Here is a 21,201-nt window from a genome sequence, read left to right on the forward strand (position 1 = left end):
TGCAGCAGAACCCATGTGCAGCAGGCTCTCTAGCCACCCTTAAGTTAGGGATGTAATGCCCCAGTGTGTGTGTGTGAGGGGGATAGACTGATATCCCAAGATACAAATCTGCAGAAGATGTTTTATTCCTTTTTTTTAAACACTAAAATCTGGATTTACCACACTATAATCCAAGGCAATCTCCTCCCTCCACAGATTTTTTGTAACTCAAATTGCTGAAGACAACTGCCTTTTCAAAGCCCATTGCCAGATTCTGATAAGAAATGACATATATTTATCTTCAGATTTCTAAACATCACATAAGTTTTCCCACTGTGCTTTGATGCTGGCTTAACATCAGAAGATAAGTATTAATATTTAATACATTTTTAATATGCAATTTTTCAAATGTCAGAATGTAAGCCAGGCTGAAAGGAACTTCAAATATCCAGTTCCCACGCTGCTGGAGTCAAATGTGTGTCATCTTTTAGCAAGATGTGTCAGGCTTTGCACACATTAAGCCACAAAACACCAATTAAATCCCTAAAAAATAGTCTAAGTGCTATTTCACAGCTTATAGCTGGTGATAATTACTTGGGCTTAGTATTTACCTTACATAAGAAATCATGTAACCTTTCTTCCTCTTGGCTATTCAACACATTTGTTATGAAGACTTGATGACCTCATCATCTTTATCTCCAGGAGAGACAAAGGCTAGACTTCTGAAAAAAGAGAGGAAATTTTTATTTTATTTTAAATAAAATTTTAAAATTTAATATAATTTTTAAAGGGGTTAAATTCTGATTTTGGTAGCTTTTTAAACTATTCTGTCACTTTTACTCCACATCCTTAATGCATGAGTAGCGCAGGTACAGCTGCTTGGTAAATAACAAATCATTGACTAGAGCACACCAATTTAAAATGCATTTAAAATGCATTTATGGAAGGTTTAAGACCATAATTTACGAAAATGGCATGTGATAGCTCAAATTAATTCAAAGTATTAATGAAACAACTTGTTTCAAGTACAAACACTGAACCCTTTAATTTTTTGCCTTTGAAGCTCTAACCACTGTACATGCAAATAAGCAAAAAAAAAAAAAAAAAAGTTATTCTGATAATCTTCCTTAACTCATTTTAATTGTTTTTTGTATTTAGAGCAAGCAGAGCCATTATTATTTTCGGGTGAGAATTGTTAAACATATCTAAGCATTTCAGGAGCTCAAAGTCACAGGTTTTCAATAGCTTTTGTATTCCCATCACAGGCACCAACTTGAAGTTATGCCAAAATGCATTATCCAGTCACTTATTTCAATTGTGAACACAATCCTAAATTTATTGTGTCAAAAGCATTCTAAAATTTTACATCACAGGAGCTAGAGACCCCTTCCATGAGAAGGGAGATCAAACATTATCATAAATATCATATACAATTAGTTGTTATGCTGATATTGTATTCTATTTTCTGAGAATGTGGACAAAAAACAGAAAGAGATTTGAAGCTTAAGCAGTATCTAGAAACCTCATATGTTTCACAGAATCACAGATGTTTTCCCTCCTTGACTTGTTTAGTTAATGTGGAAACCTCTTCACCCTCCTCCAAACCCTAAACATCTGATTCCTCTCCTGAAGGGACACACACTCCTGACCCTCTGCCTAGCTAAGATAATGTACATACCCCCTCCTGAGTCATTTTGCACAGGACCCAGACAACACTTGGCAACAGTTAACCAAATTCCAACTCAGTGCAAAATCAGTCAGAACTTTGTATAAAAAAATTAAAACAAACAAACCAGCAATGACAGCAAGTGTAAACCTCAGCACTGTGATTAATTCCCATTAAAACCACAGGAAACATATTGTGGTGCTAAACTGAACTGAAGAGATAAAATACAGATACAAGTCTGTAACTGGATGGGAATGATCCAAAATTCTGGGCTATTTATTATAATTACATAACAAGTATGCCAATTCTTAATCTTATCTACTACAGTTAAGCTAGAGCTGAATAAACCACAGAAAGGGTTATTAATTTACTGCATTATTTATTGAATTTCACAAGTATTTTTCTGACTGCTTTCAAGAATATGCCAGTGCCTCAAGAATATTTGCTGTTGGAATTACGTCTGTACATTAGCCAATGAAAAATACCAGAGTTCATCACATAACTTATTTGCCATGCTGCACTCAACTAGGTCTCTTCACCAGTAAGCAATTCTCTCTATATAATTATGATGATTCGTAAATTGTTGCAGCAGCACATAGAGGCCAATCATGAGGCCCTCATTACTTTAGGTGCTCTACCAACATATCAACACAACATATATGTTGAATACAGTTTAGGCTAAAAATAAAAAAAGAAAAGTATCAGATAACAATGTATTTACTCTGTTTAAGTGATTCTTTGATTCTTTCATTTTTTCTTGCTGCTAGCAAGCCCACCTGTTGATGCTTGGTGTCAGAAGAGTATTGCACTCTACTCTAGAAACAGTAAAACTTGATCTTCTTTGGAATTCCTTCTTCCATGTCCCTCTTATACAACCAGGTGTCCTCTGCTTGATACAATAATGTGTTTGTTTTCTGTGTGATCCTTCAGAACATAGCCGTGAGCACCAGCTCAGTGGAAAGAGTGGCTAATGGAGAAAGCACTGCTGGAGATGAGACAACAGCTAGCAAGGAAGAAGAAAACAAAACAGGACTTGTCAAGTTTGGATGGGTGAAGGGTGTGCTGGTGAGAAACTTATCTACATTTCAAAAAAAAAAGAAAAGAGGAGAATAAAATTTAAGATTAGTTCTGCAATACTAAGCTTTGTTAAGAAGTAAGAGAGGGAGATGGACTTGAGGGATGATTGGGGTGCTTTCAAGAATCCCACAAAGCACACTATCATGCTTCTGATTAGCACTACTTTCAGTGTTACGCTAATGCAGAATTGTTTGTTTAAAACCTAGGTAAGATGTATGCTCAATATCTGGGGTGTGATGCTTTTTATTCGACTTTCCTGGATTGTAGGTCAAGCAGGAATTGGTATGTATCGTATTTAATATCATTTTCAACAGTGAAAGGGATAAAGAGGATAAACTATACACAATCACAATTAATATATAATCTGAGATGTGCATTTGCATGTTGCACTAAATCGTGTTTTCAGATGCTTGCCAAGGTAAAATATGTTAATCCTCCAAACTATTGGAATTTTCCAGACTTCCAGCCAAATTACTGCTTAGAGGCACAGATCTGTTAACTGTGCATATGATCATCACATTTGAATAATTCTGAGCTTTGGTAAAATTTGTATTTAGATCCTGTAACAGATGTAAACTATGTGACTTGGGCCAATTTCTAATATGTGTGTAGAGAGTTAACCTTTAAGAGTTTGCACTTTGCTTATCTGTGAATCCCAAACCTTGTCGTCTGCATATTAAAAACAACACTTCTTCACACTTCTCTGCAAAGATGAAAACAGAACTGGAAGGAGGTCTCATTTCATCACAATTTTAACCATAGCAAAGCATTACATACTAGTGTACGATGAAACACTAAGTTATTAAAACTCTGCTACAGCTTTCATATAAGTAAGCATATTTCATAGTGTATTGTGTTTTTGCCTCTTCACTGTGTATTTTCATTAATCCAATTCTTAAATCCCAGTCCCTGGGATGCTGGGCCCCACACACTCCATGCAGCATGTTGTTAAGCATTCAGTGAAACCAAGGCTCACACTACATGGACCTCTAGCAGCTGGAAGCACCTCAGGAAGGTGTAACATATCAGTAGCTGTTGTGTGGTACAAGTTCATTTTTTTTCGCTGCTGCTGTAGAGAAACAGAAATGTGAACTGCAACGGCAGTGTCACTGTGTTACATGTTCATAAGTAAAATGGGTCCATACGCTTTAACTGGCTCCCAGACATCACGAAAAGCAGCAATTCAAAAGGTTGTTGACAAATATTTCACTTTGTATTCTCACAGAACAGAAATACTAGGTAGACATGAGCTGGAGTCCAAACTCTGATCTCTGTGCCTCTACTCTCCCCATCTTGGATAAAACTCAGTGCCCAAATTCAGACTGAATATCAATATAATTCACAGCCTTGTTAATGGCTGAAATGAAACAGTGAATAGAAACATCTCCAAAATTTTGCATGGCTGAAGTGTAATTTCCAGCAAAATACAGTAACTTCACAGAAGTTCTTCTTGAGCAAGACTGAACTTTAAAAAAACAGATACAAATAAAATGCTCATTAATAAAAAAAAAAAAAAAATCAGCCACAAAATTACAGGCACAGGTAGGAAAAAAAACAAACACACAAAACACCACCAAACAATAAATGTTCCAGAACTAAGCGGAAGAACTTGAGCTACTTTTGCAGCACTCTATGCATGGCTCTAGCACTGTGCCTGACAAAGGGGTGCTTGCTGACTTTATGATGCATACCAAATAAGAGCGTACAGCCCAGGGCACTCATAAGTATATGCCTTGCCATGAAAATTCTGCATCTTAATATTGCCAAGGTTTTGCTCTAGGGTTTCATGCAAAATTAGTTTTTAAGGGCAGTTTAGTAACTTATTGAGATCATCAAGAAGTATTACTTTGTTTTGAGGTGTGAGAATAGCCATAGGCAAGAGTAATTCATTTTAGAACAACTTTCTTAGCAGCCATATGCCTAGGTTTCAATCTAAACTTTAATCAGATTTTAGCATTAATTTGCACCAAGATCAGTAACAACCTTTCTGCTTTCACATTTGATTTTACCATTTTAATTCATTGATAAGCAGATCCTCCTTTCTTAGGCTTTATTGCTTTGCTATTGCTTTTTAAAATTGCATGTCTTATGTAAGGAGGTTAGCCTTTCTTCTGAAAACGAGACATCGAACTCCATTTCAATAATTTCTCAATGTATTTTCTGAATGTCTTGTAAACAATGAGTTTAAGTCTCTAGTCAAGTTGCCTAAAGAGAACAGTGATGGAAGTTCATCATCATGAAAGCTTTGGGATTTCACTTGGTACTGCTACTAATGTGGAAATCAAATGAGTTAAACCACCATTTGCACACCATTTATATTCCCATCATTAGAGGGCCAAAGAGAGGAAAAAAAAATATATATATATATTTCCAAATCCTGCTGTCTTGGGCAAAAACTCTGAGAGGATAAAAAAACAAGGTACAGTGTTTATCAACAACCCGGATAAAAAGGACAGGCTGGTTTTGATAAGGTTTGAGGTCCAAAACCAGTCTGGCATTTCGACCTAACATCTGGGGACTCTCTCCAAAGTCAGTATTTGTACCTATACATGGAGTGGTTAATCAATGGCAGGGAAAAACACCAAGTTTATGTTAACTGAAAATTTGGCCCCATATATTACAATTATGTTATACTAGGTTATATATTACAATCATGTTTTGGTTGGATTACTTGATTTACTTTATGCACTTTTCTTCTTAAATGTTTGTTGTTGTTGTTGTTTTTAAATAACATTAAGGCCTCCCCTAGCAGATATTACTCACCAAATTAGCAAAATATCTGACCCTACTTAGCATATACTTATTTACAATATGACTTGTGAAATCTAATAGAAAATTCCAGAAAAACACTCCTCAGGATACATGTGTACTTGACAAATAATTTTAAAACAGGTTTAAGAATAATGTGTCTGACATTCAAGTTAAGAATTAACAGCTGATTAAAAGCCCTATTCAGCCACTTTTGGGGCATAAAATTTAGAGTTCAACAAGGCCCTTCTATGCAGCATGTAATCGTAGCTAACCAGAAAGAATGACCATTTATACTTTTATTTTTGTTTTATGCGGACCATGTACAAAATAAATACATGACTTGTTATGGGAACAGTTCAGAAATTAATAGGATAAACATTATTTATTATAGGCTCAAATCACTTTAAATATCCTATGCTACATTATATATCATTTATATCTCTTGCATTATGTTGTTCTTAAAGGATTGTGATAACATGGTTCTAATTCAAGCAGCAAAAAACATTTATTCAGAGGCTGGCTCCAGTATGAACTGAAGTCAGGGCTCTGATCTGGAAGCTAGGGGATAAAAATACAGCAGATAAATCAGTATGTTTGTAGTTCTAGTTGGATGTCAGTTGTTGAATACAAGTTTCAATTTGGAGGAGCCTTGGTCAATAAATATTGTTACAGGCAATGTATAATCTTCAGTTCCACACTGAAGGCCCTTGTACCTTACAGAAACAAGAGAGCTACTGCATAAGCACTAGCAAATTCAGATACAATAAGAACTGATTCCATGTTTTTGTACCAAACTATGTTGCTGTTGTTGTTGTTTTGCTTTTTTCTCTCAAAGACAGAAATGGGAATAGAAACAATAAAACTGAGATAAAATGTTGTATTTCATCAAATGACTTGAAACAAGGAAGTTTTCTTGAACTACAGGGCCAAACTTTTATTCGTAATACCAGAAAATATAAGCAATAGCCACAATTGTATCTCAGGAGATCCCAACAGGACACAAAGAAACTTTTTCACTGGGAGGGTAGTCTACCACTCAAACATGTAACCCAAGGAGGCTGAGAGATCTTTGTTAATGGAGGTTTTCAAGACCCAACTAGCCAAGGCCATCACAGATTTAATGCTGTTCTGGTGATAGCTCAGATCTGACTGGGAGGCTAAGATACACACCTTCAGAAATCACTTCCAGCCAATGTTTCTATGATTCTAAATCATACTAGGTGCCTTTTACTTACACAGTTTCTTGCACAGTTTCACAAAGTTAACAGAAACTTGACTTTAGAGCACATGATTGTAAACATACTCCAAAATCAGTCTTACCGAAACTGAGTTCACCTATCACTAATACTGATCTTCAGATGTTTGCTTACATTTAATGTGGTTTTTTTTTGTTTGTTTTTTTTTGATCGTTTGTTTATTTTTTATATCAGCTAAAAAATGATGCTAAGTTATCTAAGATTACCCATCACTGGTTACTTGTCAAAGTACACAGCATCTAAAAAATAACATTTCCATTTTTAAATGTTGATTTTGTGTTAAATTAAAACTACTTTTTGCAGGGTAGAAGGAGATTAGGAGAAAGTGGGGAAGCATTGCACTTGACAGCCTGGCAAGCAAGGATATAGAAGGATCACATTCAGATCTTGTTTCTCTCCTTGATAGATTCTTTGTCCTGGTGCACTGTGAAACTATACGGTCACTATCCAACTCAGTATTTAACTGATGAAAGACAGAAGAATTCTTAAATGAGCTCTGGTTAATCTCTTTTCTTAAACAGTCGGGATGTATATTAAAGGCTGATATAAGAAACGCTTGCTTGCTTCATTCAGCTAATGAAGAAAACCTTTGACAATCATAAGAGAGATTTTGGCTAGGGTACTCCTATCAAAAAACATCATCGCTTGAAGACTGATGGGAGTAATTTACTACTGCGACATGGACTCCTTGGAAACATTCCAAGTGGTCAACAAACCATCTTTCAGTTTATTGCTCTGATTCTGGGCTGTAAATTCCATTTAAAGAAAGAATAATTTGTAGGAATTGTGGAACATAAGTAAAATATTTTATCTTCTTATTACTGACAGGTCTTGGAGTAATCATAATTCTTCTCGCCACGATGGTAACCTCAATTACTGGGTTGTCAACTTCTGCAATAGCAACTAATGGGTTTGTCCGTGGAGGTAAAATCTTTAGGGTTACTAATGCTTTCAAGCCCTGAAAGATCTTTATGTATTATTTTCATACGATGCAAACCAGCAGGACGATAAAACAAATAGTACATCAGCAGGAACCAGAAGGTAACAACTCTAGCCAACTCTAATCACCATCTATGGCATATTTGAATTGTCATTTTTCATCAATTCCAGATTTCAGTTCAGTCTGTGAAGTACATTTCAGATGTTCCTGCCTAATGCTGAGTGAGAAACGGCATCTGAATTTTCATGGAATTTTTCCATTCTTACCTTGCAACAGGTCTTTAATGTTCAGAGCCTTCCAGGTTGGACATCCTTGGACAAACTGAACACAAAGCACTCTTCCTCTTATTGTGAAGACTGATGCAGATCAGCGGTATCTTCAATTTAATACTTTCTTGTATAATTCTTTATAATACTCCTTACATTTCAGCTACTTCTTCAAAGATGAGCACATATTATCACTGGAAAATTAAAGAGCATATCAGGTATTTTATGATACAAAGTTTTAGTACATTTCAGATCCTTTAAAAGTTGTAACTGAGCTGCGTCTGAGGAAAACAGCAAGTTCTTACTGCATCATTTAAGCAGAAAAGGTATTTGAATACACCTGTATATACTTTCTTTTTCAAATCTTTCAGGTCTTGGAATCATAGTTATTGCTCTGAGTGTAGTAGTAACAACATTAACAGGTATCTCCATGTCTGCCATTTGCACTAATGGAGTAGTAAGAGGAGGTAAGTGAATATCATCTCATGAAAAGTACAAAAATCTTCAGACTTGAACTAGAAAAAAGCGGGAATTGAGATAACTGTGTTATAAGCAAAATAAGAATAAATAAATATATTTGGGGTGATCTCTCTTAATAGATCAAACAACAAATTAAAACATATGTAATCTTCAACGTTTTCTGACGATAAATATTAAGTGAGATGAGATGAAATAATTAACTGACAGAGTAATAAGCTCCATTTATGGTGATATGAAAAAAAAAAAAAAAGATTAATGACTCATTGCATCACTCTTTGGGAGCTTTAAAAATGTGTCACAGTATATGATTTTTTATGCTTCATGGATCCAAGTAAAGCAGAACCTGCCTAGAGGTGAGGTTTTCTCTGCTCTGTGTTACTGCATTATGGATCATGAAAGATTGTTTGAAGGTTCGCTTTTGCATACTAGTATGTACTAAAAGGATTCTTGCAGTAGAAAGGCATTCAGAAGAGTCAGAAGTCAGAACCACTACAAAGCACATTTCTTGGTTTTCAGTTAATATATTAATATAGGCAAATCTTTATTATGTTTGTTAGACTTAAAGTAGAGATTCCTGTGATATACGTGAGAAAAAATGAGCAAAATCTGAGTATTTAGTTGGGCTGAAATAACAGTAATTTCTGTCTGCAGGTGGAGCATACTATCTTATCTCAAGAAGTCTAGGTCCAGAGTTTGGTGGATCTATAGGACTTATCTTTGCTTTTGCAAATGCTGTGGCAGTTGCTATGTATGTGGTTGGATTTGCTGAAACAGTTGTAGAGCTTCTTAAGGTAAATGTAAATGTTTCATATATATTGTTAAATTGGGACCTTTTATATATACGTATTTGTTTTAATGGTGACACTTTTCAGCTGTGGCTTAGGGACAACTTTAGCAGGAAAGATGCTGGTCTTTCTAGCCATGCCATGTAGTGCTTTTCCATTATTTCTACTTTATGAATATGTCATACATTTCTCAACAAGAGCCTCAAGCATCAGAAAAGGGGGTAGACACCTAATTAAACAGCCAAATAATCCCAGCCATGAAGAGCCAGCTGGACCATGAAATACAAACATTTGGCCTCACAAAACATTGAAACTGATTGAACTATGACAACTCATTCCTTTCTATTTCACCGTATTACCTAATCCCACCAGCTGGGCCAATAAGGACTGGTCCTAACAACTTTTTTTTCTTTTTTTTTTTTACTGTTTCCAGGAGAGTGATACAATAATGGTAGATGAGTCCAATGACATCAGAATCATAGGTACCATAACTGTTGTATGTCTTCTTGGCATCTCTGTTGCTGGTATGGAATGGGAAGCAAAGGTAAAGTTTTAAAAGAACATACAAGCAAGCAGTATATTAGAGTACTGCACTCTAGAGGGTTTGTGCATGAGGGATGCTATACAACAGGTGGGATTTTCAAAAGCACTCAGCTTCAGTTTATGCTTAGCCTTTCTAAAAACAATAACAGTTTAACCATTACATTCATTGAAAGCACTATTACTCTGTGCTCTTCCTCGAACATTCAATTACGAAGGAAAAGGAAGTTTATGTTTCACAGACAGCTTGATTATATTGATTTTTATAATTCATGGCATCATTTATAGCCTTGGGTAAGTGCTTCTTTTACCCTTATTTTTGATGCAGTTTGACAGAATAAACAGTAGTTAAAACAATATATGGTTTTATCACTGTAATCTCTCAAGCTCTGATCAGCAGCTGAGCTCTATTTGCTAGCCATTCCTTAATCTCTGATGATATCTGTTATTCCTTCACCCTCAAAAAAAAAAAAAAAAGAAAAAAAAAGTTAAAATTCGAAATACTTCAGAGTGTAGAAATCAGGTCCATAATTGGACCCTTATGTTCATATTCTGCTGTGATGTAAACTTAGAACTACTTGTAAAGTTCTAAGTTCATATCTTTTTATTTCTCTTAACAGGCTCAAGTTATTCTTCTAGTTGTTCTCCTTATTGCCATTGCAAACTTCTTTATTGGAACAGTCATTCCTACTAACAATGAAAAGAAGGCAAGAGGCTTTTTTAATTACCAAGGCAAGTACTGTTCATCTATCACAGAAAAGTAACTTTGCATTCTTTGTGGCTTCATACTGAGTTGAGGATTCCACTGAAAAAGGTCACAGGATAAGGATCTTTGGCTCAAATTTAAATAAGCTTGCAACCAAAGCTTTTTCTTTCATCTTTAATTTTGAGTATGTCTCTCTGCTGCTGAATCTGACAGCATAGTTAGCTACAGTTTGAGTCATTTGTGTATCAGCAGAGCACAGACAGACCTTTAAACAGAGCTAAGTGCAAGTGCTGCAGTGACACTCCTGTCACTTTAATATGGCTCTGTGGCTTTGAGATGCAGACAAGCACATCGTACTGGGGACCAGACTGAGGAAATCAAATTCACTTCGCTTATGAGACAGATTCAAACCCAGACGTCCAGATGTGAAAGACTTGATGAACTCTGGAATCAAATCCCATTAACGTGTTTCATTTTCACCTATATTTGCAGCATCAATATTTGCAGAAAACTTTGGACCAGATTTCAGAGGTGGAGAAGGATTTTTCTCGGTGTTTGCCATTTTTTTCCCAGCTGCCACTGGCATTCTTGCAGGAGCCAATATCTCAGGAGATTTGAAAGTACGTATTTTGTTAACTTCATAATACTAGCTGTAGGCTGAAAAAAAGAACAAGAAAAATGATTATGAATCAGCACTGTATTCAGTTTTAAATCATGTCTGATTTTAGGAAGCAAAATTCTCACTTTTAAGCACCTGTTTTATTATTTAAAAATACCATTTCACATTTTCTATCGTAATACATTATGGGTATTTACACAAATTACTGCAATCAGATTTGGGTTGCTATATCATTTGAAGGCATATTTCAATAAGCCGCAGTAATGTAGCCACAATGGCCTGTTTGCAGAACATTACATAGAGAAAGTATGTGTGTATCTCCTGGTGCTCTTTTGCAAAATTTCCTATAACATCATCCCAAAAAACATACCTGTCAAGCTCATGTTTGTACTCACAAGAATAAGTGGAGACCAGCTTTGTCTGTTCAGGGTCATAGCAATGGCAGAGTAAACAGAGCATTTAATGAAAGCAAATGTGTCCCAATCCCTTGTCACTATGGCTGCTCAAAGGAAAAGATGCAGGTTTGCAACTGTGGCAAAAGAAAGGTGTCTGAGGAGAAAAGGAAAGGAGGTCCAAGGGTGCCTAAATATCTTGCTGGGGCTGTTCTGTGAAGTCCTCGCTCCTTTTGCAGCACAGCAGTTGCACAAGATGCTACCTCCAGCATCTAAACTCTAACTGTAAATTAGAGACAAGAATTTAGTTTTGAGTGCCCTCTAGTTTTCTCGACTCTGCACAGTGTGTTTAACGTGAAGAGGGTTTAAAGCTAAACACAAAGATTAACTAATTCAAAGCTCAGAAACATTTTGTAAAATATCTCTAGCAAATATACGGCAATGCAATACTTTGCAGCATTACAAGAAAACCAAAATGCAACAGGGTAGGCAGCAGGGTATCTATAACTCAAGCTTTGGAATCTTATACTTAAAGCAAACAACAAAAACACCATAAATAAAATGCTAAAAAGGCACCGAAAAGAACAGGCTTACACCTAGATTGCCCCAGCATGTCAAATGATATTATTTGATTTTATCATATAGACTCACTGTCTTTAGTACCTTAAGGATTTGACCAAAGGTCTGTTAGTTCTGCATATCACAAGTTCACCAGGATCCTATCAACCCTGATAGCCGGTTTTGTTTCCCTCCCTTACGCTGACTCTATGCCTCATCTCCTTTGTTTTCAGAGGACTCCTTTTGAAGTCAAGCACAGAGAGAAATACATAGAAACTGAGCCACTAATAACATTTATGAGATTCCATTTTTAATTAAAAAAAATAAATCATTGTACTTCTGTCCACTGGGACTGAATCAGCCTCACACAATCTCCATCCTTTTATCAAGCAAAAATAATTCTTTTGCTATACATGGTACTCTCTATCTATGGCAAACTCCCAAAGCAGCAGCACTCCTTTCATAAGCTATTTAAAAGAGTCTGAACAGACCAAGAGAACCAGGTCTCCTGTTGGCTCCCTGCAGCTGTTTCAGTCTGGCAATAAGTAAAAGTCTATGACCAGCTCCTCCAGGCTGCAGATTCCCCACTGAGCATGTTTAGATGCATTAGGTCTAATTAAATTAACCAGCCTCCACAGAAATCCAAAAGACAAGCTGAGTATTTAAATTGTAAGATTGACAAACTTTGTTTAGAATTTGTTACAAACACCTGTGTACATGCTTCTGTAGCCACTACACACTTAGTAGGCTACTAAGTAGTAAGCTACTCCAAAGTCTGCTTATGGAAAGAGCTCATCTTCCTAGTAACTTCAGAGGATTTTGGAGCAGGCCTCAAAATGCTAATGGCATACTAAATGTGTTTAATTATTAATATATTTTAAAAGTTGCAAAGCAGCAAGAAGCTTTAACTCTAAGATTTAAGATTACAGTGATTAAGACTGCAGCATAAAACTCTATAGAAACAGTGACCAGAGGCACACCAAAAGTGTATAAATTAAAGTTACCAGGATCTCAGGGCAAAAGGTCTTATGGAGCTGAAATGACTTTGAAGTTATTTTTCAGTTCAATAGGCCCTTACCTCATTTAAAAATATATAGTAATTATTTATGCAGTTAAGTCATTCATCCGTGTTTCACACAAGTCACCAAATCTATATACATATTTTTCCATGCAATTAGTGTAGTTGTTGTAAAAGTATATAAATTTGTGGCTTAAACGTATTCCAGGCATCTATGACAAAAAAAAAAAAAAATCACCAAAGGAACTTAACAAGGCAATTCATAGAGTGCATCCTACCAGAAACAAACACACAGTAGATTATAAGGTTGGTTGGTATTGAACTCCACTTTAAAATTACAATGTATAATGCAGGTCATTGCATTTTTTTTACTTACAGTTGCATGAATGAAGCTGATATTATTGTGAGACAGTCTATAAACATTATAACCCAACCTTATCAAAACATCTAAATTAAACATCAAAATAGTGAGGAGTAGTTTGTTGTCAAGATACAAGTACCAACAATTACTAGTTGCGGATCACAAAAGTACTGTATTCCATTCAGGGTGACTATATGCAGCTCTCTTACTGATTAACCAAAAATGGTCCAATCTTGTCATCTGCACAAGCATGATGACAACCTCATAAACTGCATTAATGCAGACGTGTGTTACACTTGCTTAAACAATTGCTTACAGCAAAAGCCTGATCCAATTACAAAGGCACAGAAGGGTTAGTGAGAACATGAGATGTATTCAGGTCTTTAAGAGGCTGCCTGCACATCTATTACCTACTGCTAGAGAAAAAGATGTCATGTTGAACGGAATAGTCTCGTAGCCTGGATGTGACCATCCAACAATCATCTGGACCCGCTCTACTGATTCAAGCAACTAGATGTTTAGTTCAGGAACTATTTATCTACTTTATCATTAAGACATTAAAATAAAGGCCATTGCAGCAATGTAAGGGGAGTTTAGAGCACCCGGAAATGCAGAGTTTAGGACTCTTCTGCTGCTGTAAGCATTAGCTCTGCTCCTGCAGACTATGTTTCTCTATGAACAGGGATAGGAGCATGGCACCACAGACTGTTTCATGGCTATCAATGTGCTGGGACAGGAGATGTTGGTGCAGCTGTAAGTGATAAAATTGTACCTTCTAAAAGTATCTTCATGTTGCAGTGTGGTAGGACTCACTGGTATGCAAATGCAATCAAAACACAGCACGTGAACTCACTGTGTTTTGGTCACTGCTTTATTTTAAGGATCCACAAGGTGCAATACCCAAAGGAACAATGCTGGCCATTCTGATAACAACAGTTGCTTACATAGGCGTTGCAATATGTGCAGGTAAGTATAAAGCCTCTGTTTCATGTCTTAATTTACACAGATATGAAGTCTGAAAGCCTAGTATGCAAATGAGTGATTAAACTCAACACCTTTTCATCCTGTGAATTTATTATGTAGAAACAGTTGCTTTGATTTTATTGAATGTAAAAACAGCGAATAAAAATAAATAATCAGCAAAAGCAAAGTCCCTGTTTGGCAGCTGGATGACATTTGCCTTGTTTGAGTTTACACAAGAATAGAAAAATGATTTTCATAGAACTTATACAATTACTTTTGCATTTGATTCAGTGACAGACTACTAGCCTATAGTATCCATGAGTGTAGTAAAGATTCAACAACTTCAAATCAATCTGCTCATCTTTTCTTTCTCATTCACTTTGAAGTTTCATATGGCTTCTATTTACACTCATTAGTCTTAGTAAGCACTCATCAGTGTCATGGCAATACACTTATTTTATATGTTGTGTATCAAAGACAAATCAATTGCCTCTCTTCAAGAAGATGCCCTATATTACTAACTGCTCTACAATATTGGAATGTGAGGTAACAAAAATGAACACAAGTACAAAAAGGAGGCCAGGTACTGTGTTGGATAAACATGCAATAAAGTTCTCATTACAAGGGTATACTAAATTTTTGATCAAGAAATATTTTTTTTCTTCTATTTGAACAGTACAGTAATAATGAGTGTTGTAAATGACACCCCTCTCTATGACCAAATATCCCAGCATTGTATGAAAGTCCTGCAGGGTACTCACTTTCCTGGGAGATGAATCTCAAGTCTTCCTGACTTTAACAATCCTTGTACTTTATACAAAAGACGGAATACTCAAGTCAAATTTCAGCTCAGATATCACATGATTTGGATCTACATTTCACTTTCAATTACAATTGAAGCAGTCATTTTTCATTTTGCTATAAATTTTTGTTAATACATTGTTCTGTTCTCATAAGCAATAGCTGTATTTCGACTTCAGAGCTGTCTACTATTCAGTGTAATATTTATTTATTTATATACTGATTTGCTAAATAGATAACGGTTACTTTCGATTCTCAATAACATTTTTGACATGTTTGAAAATACAATATGAACTTACACTTTGGCTGTTAAAGACATAGAGATCAGCTTTCTACATTAACTCCATATATTTCTTCCCATTCTAGCAGCAAACTAGAAAAAACAGCAGAAACATTATCATTAAACACAAAGACTACAAGCAATTTATCCTCTTCAAAGTTTTTCTTACTGTACTGATCTGTGACAATTTAAACAGATGAGGATCTGGGTCTCTAAAGCAACTGTGTGTCCTTGTTAAACCAAAAAAAAATGTGTCTGGATCTAGGACCCGCATTGACATGTTACCTTTGAATACTGACACTTGTAAAATTTGTCACAGACTGACAATCTACTTCTCAGTTAATTTATTATTGATCTCCAGTGTCTGGTTCTCTACTTTCAGAAAAATGCTAGTCTTCATTAGTCAACTATTTGACTATTTTAAGAGTAACAGAAATAAAGAGTTGCTTAAAGATAACATAAGAAACTTAGCCAAAGTACAGGGAAGTAATCTCTGCCTGACATGAAAACATTACTCTTTGGCATGACACTAAGGCAGTGACTGTACAAAATATATGCAGACTGTGTCAACGTATGGCAAGAACATTCTTGTGGCATCATGAGGAAGGAAAATAATAATATGCTGTTGTGTCCACAGCCTCCTGTGTTGTCCGAGATGCTACTGGGAACATCAATGATACAGTTGTATCTGGAATGAGCTGCAATGGATCATCTGCCTGCAACTTAGGCTACGATTTTTCCAGATGCAGAAATCAGCCATGTGATTATGGGCTGATGAATAATTTTCAGGTTTTAATGAAATATGTATAATCATAAGCAATGCATGAATACATAAGTACAAACATGCAAAAATATTATTTACTAACAACTGACTGCAACAGAACATCCACTTTCATCTAAAAAAGTCTAAAACTGTAGGAATAATCAAAGCAAAACATTCTTGCATTCCTTATTACCTTCACACTGCCATCACTAGCCTTCCCAGTACTCTGCTAAGGTCTTCATCTCCCCTTTCAAGAAGTACCATGCAACACTATATACTCCAACACCTTCAAACTCAAAGCCTAGACTTAACAAAGACCTCGGGAACTCCTGTCAGATGAGCAGCTCATCTCACTGCTCTTTACACAAGAATGTGATTTTTACCTCAGGGGTGCTGTGGCCGCTGTTAGAGGCTTGTGCCACTGCACGAAAGCCAGAGCTCTGACTTCTTATAAAAAAAAGTATCCAAAAATAGTCAAGTGGGAAGTAATGCAATCTTTCTCCTAGGCCAGAGATACTGTCTGCCATTTTTATCCTTCAAAATAGAGCTTAAGCAAAAGATCAAAGAAAAGCAGTTCTTCTGCAGCACCACAACCACGGCTCCCAGATGTCTGTTCAGCCCCTCAGCTTCACAGCCCCAAGAGGAGCTCACCACCTACCCGCACATGCTTTTAAAGACACTTGCTTTTTTTTTTTTTTTTCTTTTTCTTCCCAGCTGGTTCTCCTAAATGACAGGGCTGGGTAACCACCTTGAAAGGGATATACTGTTCCTGTCGCAGACTACTTTTCATTCCTTCGCAGACTGTTTTCCTTCCTTCCTCATTCCCACCTCAGTTCAGCTGCCCAGACTCAGGGGAACCCTTAAAAGCAGTGACTTCACTCAAGCCATGCACAGAGCTTCATTTCTCGCATTTATCCTTGCCAGAGTGAAGTCAGAAAGAATTATGTCTTCATCTGACAAATCTCCAAAATTAACTGCTCTCTTTCCTGGAGTACTTCCTCCACACTGAAAAGCATCTGGCAACCACATCCATCCACTTCATCTTTTTCTGCCTTCTCTGGTGCTTCTGAACTTAGCAGCCCTTTTATTGTAACGGTGGTAAAGGCCAGGAAAGGCCCCTTTGGAAGGGCTGAAGGAGGCCTGATGGTGCCCAGCATCACAGTTTGTGGTGTGGCTGTTGTGCCAGCACAGTCACGTATTCTTCTCTTGCTTTTTTAGCCATATTAAACAATAATAATTAAACAAACAAACAAACAATAACAACGTAAAACAAATCTCAGACCCTCTGACCACATTTAGCACTTTGGGGCTCTTTCCTGCTGTTTCCACTTTCCCTTTTTACTACCACTGACTATTTACCCATCAAGCAGAGACTGTGCCTTGTAGTAGCCAGTCAGTATGGGAGGTAAGGAAATCTCACAGATTATCATTTACCTCAGCAGACAGCTGCAGGTTTTTATAAAAATTCAGCTGTGCCTCAGTTGCTTTTCACTGAAACAGGAATAACACTACTCCCCTACCTCACAGCTGGTTTGTAGTGTATTGAATTTAGGACCATGAAAAGCTGTACATAGACTACTTAAATGGATCTGTGATCAAAAATGTATCCAAATGCAAGTCTGATTTTTTTTTTTTTTTTTTAAGGTGATGAGCATGGTGTCTGGCTTTGGTCCTCTCATCACAGCTGGCATCTTTTCTGCTACTCTGTCATCAGCTCTGGCATCTCTTGTCAGTGCACCCAAAGTTTTCCAGGTAAAATCAAAATATCCATTTCCTTATACTCTATTTTACTTCAAAGACGAACAATTTAGTTGAGCTCTGTGCCAAAAGTGATAGGTATTTAAACAACAGTAATATATGTAGGAGGACAAACCAAGGGAAACAGCACATAGAATGTTTTTCTACAGAAACAGACAGGTCTTGGCAGCCTCACAGAGGGGGGAGCATTTAGGACGGTAATGTTCCTTTGGTCAGAGCTCAGCTTGGTGGCAGAAACAGGTGCTGGTTTTCGATAGCTTCAAGGCTATTTTCAGGACCACTTCTATCTCCTGACAGAAAGCCAGCCCATAGCTCAGTAATGCCAGGAACATGCAGCAGCCCTCATTCCTGTACTGGCAGGGTGCTCAGACAGGCTCTCTCCACACTCCACCAGGGCACCAGCTATGTGTTTCCCAGCAATGTGAATGGGAACACAGGGCACGGGACAGAACGATAGCTTGCACCCTTACAGCAAAGCTCTGATTTCTGCAACAGTTTCCTCCAGTTTAGACTGTATTTAATTCTGTTCATGTCTTTTTAAAGTACTGGATAAGTGTCAAATGACTGTGATTTTTTTTTCTGCTATAATTTAGCAGGATATTGGCTTATCACCTTATTTGAACGTTTACATGCCATAGCAATAGATGAACTTGAAGTACTAAGATAGATTTAATTTTTGCTTAGCAAAAACCTAGCACAAGCTGTCACTCACATATGGTGAATTTCTTCTGAAAGAGATCACTGCTCAGCAGAATTGAATTCTGATTTGTCTACCAGGCTCTTTGCAAGGACAACGTCTATAAAGGGCTCCACTTCTTTGCCAAAGGATATGGAAAAAACAATGAGCCAATCAGAGGATACGTTCTCACTTTTGTGATTGCTATGGCGTTCATATTGATTGGTTTGTATATAATTACATAACTGCAATATATGTTTTGAAAGTATATAAACTGACATTTTAATACAATGATTAGCTATGGTTAGGAAAACTTCCAGTCAGGTAAGCACACTCAAAGCTCTGGCAGCAATTTCATTACTCTTAAAGCAAAGAGAAACAAACAGGGACTCGGGTAATAGCACAGTACCACCAGAGCCTCATTGCCAAAGATACTAAGCGGGTGCAGCTCCTGTTCATTTCACTGTAAGAGGGCAGCGCTTAGAACTATATCAAATAAGGCAATATCCAACTTTGAAAATGTATTTCCAGTTCATATTGCGTATGGATGTGAAATAATTTTGAGATAATTAGGAGGCCTACTCTGTCAAGCCTTTCCCACAATCAGCTCAAAGGCACAGCCCAAATTGCCAGCACTGGTGGCAGAAAAACTTAGCTACCATATTGAGTGTGCTATCACTATTATCAGTAATTTTGGGGAGTTGGATCTTTTAAATTATTTTTTCTGAGATTTCAATTTCAAATTGTGTGACACTCTCAACAAATAGGAAGTTTAGTAAAGAGAATTCAGATCACCATTTAAAAAGCAAAACAATACATTTTGACTAAAAGCCTTTCAAGAAACACGTGTCCTCTGAATCACATATTTAAAGCTCTGAAATTCATACCAGATCCACATCATTAAGAGGCAGTCTGCAGGACTGGAGCATCAAGTATAACCTTACGTGGCATATATATTATTAAAATGAGCAGACACACTAATATAAATGAGGGTATATCAAGGTGGCCTTAAATTAGTGCCACAGGAAAATAGCAAAACTCCCTGAATAAAAATTCAGACAGTATCCAGATTTAATGCAGTCAGAAGAAAGCTATCCACAACCTAGGAAACTGATGCTTGTGTCTGTGTCTTGCAGCTGAACTGAATACCATTGCTCCCATCATCTCCAATTTCTTCCTGGCTTCATATGCTTTGATTAATTTCTCCTGCTTTCATGCCTCATATGCAAAATCTCCAGGTGAGTCGTCATTCACCAGTGATTTAAGGGTGGGCTACACAGACTTATCTCTGCAAGTTTTCAACTGTATGTCAGAGAAAGCTGCAGTACCTGTAAAACATCTAAGCTATGTGATCTGAGGTTTTACTGCTCCCATTGAATATGATGACATTTTATTTATCTGCAAGAGACAAAAATAATGGCTCTAGCCCTTACATTCCCTGCAGTTGTACAAGATGAAAAAGACTTTGGTGAATCCCACTGGAGCAGAAAAGCTCTTCCTTAGGGTGTATTTCTCCTCACTATCACTCAACATGGATGAATAAAAAGCTATGCTACCTCTGACCACATAAAGTAAGCAAGGTATACTGGGGTATCATTATGCCTGTCTCTGCCAGAACTATGGTGAAATTTGCAGAAGGTTCATGAGCAGTAACTGTGCTAGTAGTAATACAGCCTTGGAGGGAACACACAGAACAAGAACAGGTCCCCAGAACAGCGTCAGCTCTGCAGTGGCTAGTAGCAGAAATGTAGGGTAGAACACAATGAGGGCCTCTACAAGGGTAACTTGGGAGTTACTCTTTACACTTGTACAGCAAGGGAAAATACAGGCTTGCAGGCATATGCATCACCACAGATGAACAGTCCTCCTCATCATCATTAACGGAGGGGTGACACTTTAAAGACTAAAGTCAATCAGCTGAGCAGCACCATTTAGGGCACACAGGAAAGACATGTTCCTGCTGATATGAATAAATTATTCAATTCAAGAAGCAGAGAACACATTTTTGATTTCCAGCATGAAGAAACCTGCAGTGGTAGCAAAAATGCCTACATCAGCTTCCCTCCAACAGATCTGCATGGTGCCATTTGTTCAGAGGGCAGAAAAGATGAACACTTCTGCTAATTACCTGCATAGCTGAACAAATGCAGATCTGCTTTACATGGCCTTAGAGCTGAGTAAAAATTACCCCTACATATTTCACATACGTGCATCTGATTCAACTCTGCCACTACTTAACATTTCCTGACAAAACTGTACCCTTTTTTTTTTTCTAATTTCCTCCAGTTAATTTCTGCCAATTCACAATGATAGATTATCATAATTGCAAGGCTGCAGGATAGCAAATTTCTTCACAGCAGGACCTTCCCATTCCCTCATTACAAAGATGATCCAAAATAGGGTTGCTCAACCTCTCCTCGTATCTTCAGTGTTTTTCTCCTCTCCAAAGAGTCTGCTCTGTAGAACACCTAGCAGAGACCTGCAAACCATGGAGGCTCGCTGCTTGCTTCATTTTCATTGCTAGCAGGGGAAGGATTCAGTACTGCAGCTGAAGAGCAGTAGGAAT

General features: G+C 37.0%; 1 protein-coding gene and 1 long non-coding RNA gene across 9 annotated transcripts in view; one reads left to right on the forward strand and one right to left on the reverse strand.

Moving 5' to 3' along the window:
• Positions 1–21,201, forward strand: part of SLC12A1 (solute carrier family 12 member 1) — a 52,582-nt gene that overhangs the window by 6,416 nt on the left and 24,965 nt on the right. For 3 of the 7 annotated variants that reach the window (XM_038184970.2, XM_038184972.2, XM_038184971.2), the window contains exons 3-15: positions 2,576–2,710; positions 2,929–3,004; positions 7,558–7,653; positions 8,307–8,402; positions 9,067–9,206; positions 9,634–9,744; positions 10,361–10,472; positions 10,939–11,066; positions 14,276–14,360; positions 16,076–16,227; positions 17,846–17,953; positions 18,737–18,860; positions 19,772–19,873. In XM_038184970.2, the coding sequence (XP_038040898.1) occupies positions 2,576–2,710; positions 2,929–3,004; positions 7,558–7,653; positions 8,307–8,402; positions 9,067–9,206; positions 9,634–9,744; positions 10,361–10,472; positions 10,939–11,066; positions 14,276–14,360; positions 16,076–16,227; positions 17,846–17,953; positions 18,737–18,860; positions 19,772–19,873 (1,465 nt within the window). The remainder of the gene's footprint in view (positions 1–2,575; positions 2,711–2,928; positions 3,005–7,557; positions 7,654–8,306; positions 8,403–9,066; positions 9,207–9,633; positions 9,745–10,360; positions 10,473–10,938; positions 11,067–14,275; positions 14,361–16,075; positions 16,228–17,845; positions 17,954–18,736; positions 18,861–19,771; positions 19,874–21,201) is intronic. The other 4 variants (XM_038184974.2, XM_005019499.6, XM_038184973.2 and 1 more) reach the window with 2 other exon arrangements.
• Positions 9,176–21,201, reverse strand: part of LOC106017105 (uncharacterized) — a 41,683-nt gene continuing 29,657 nt past the window's right edge. For both annotated transcript variants that reach the window (XR_001190336.5, XR_011812150.1), the window contains 3 exons: positions 15,458–15,531; positions 13,094–13,245; positions 9,176–11,103 (listed from right to left, as the gene is read on the reverse strand). This is a non-coding gene — a long non-coding RNA (uncharacterized lncRNA). The remainder of the gene's footprint in view (positions 11,104–13,093; positions 13,246–15,457; positions 15,532–21,201) is intronic.

Source organism: Anas platyrhynchos, chromosome 11 (genome assembly GCF_047663525.1).
Source record: "Anas platyrhynchos isolate ZD024472 breed Pekin duck chromosome 11, IASCAAS_PekinDuck_T2T, whole genome shotgun sequence".
NCBI classification, from domain to species: domain Eukaryota; kingdom Metazoa; phylum Chordata; class Aves; order Anseriformes; family Anatidae; genus Anas; species Anas platyrhynchos.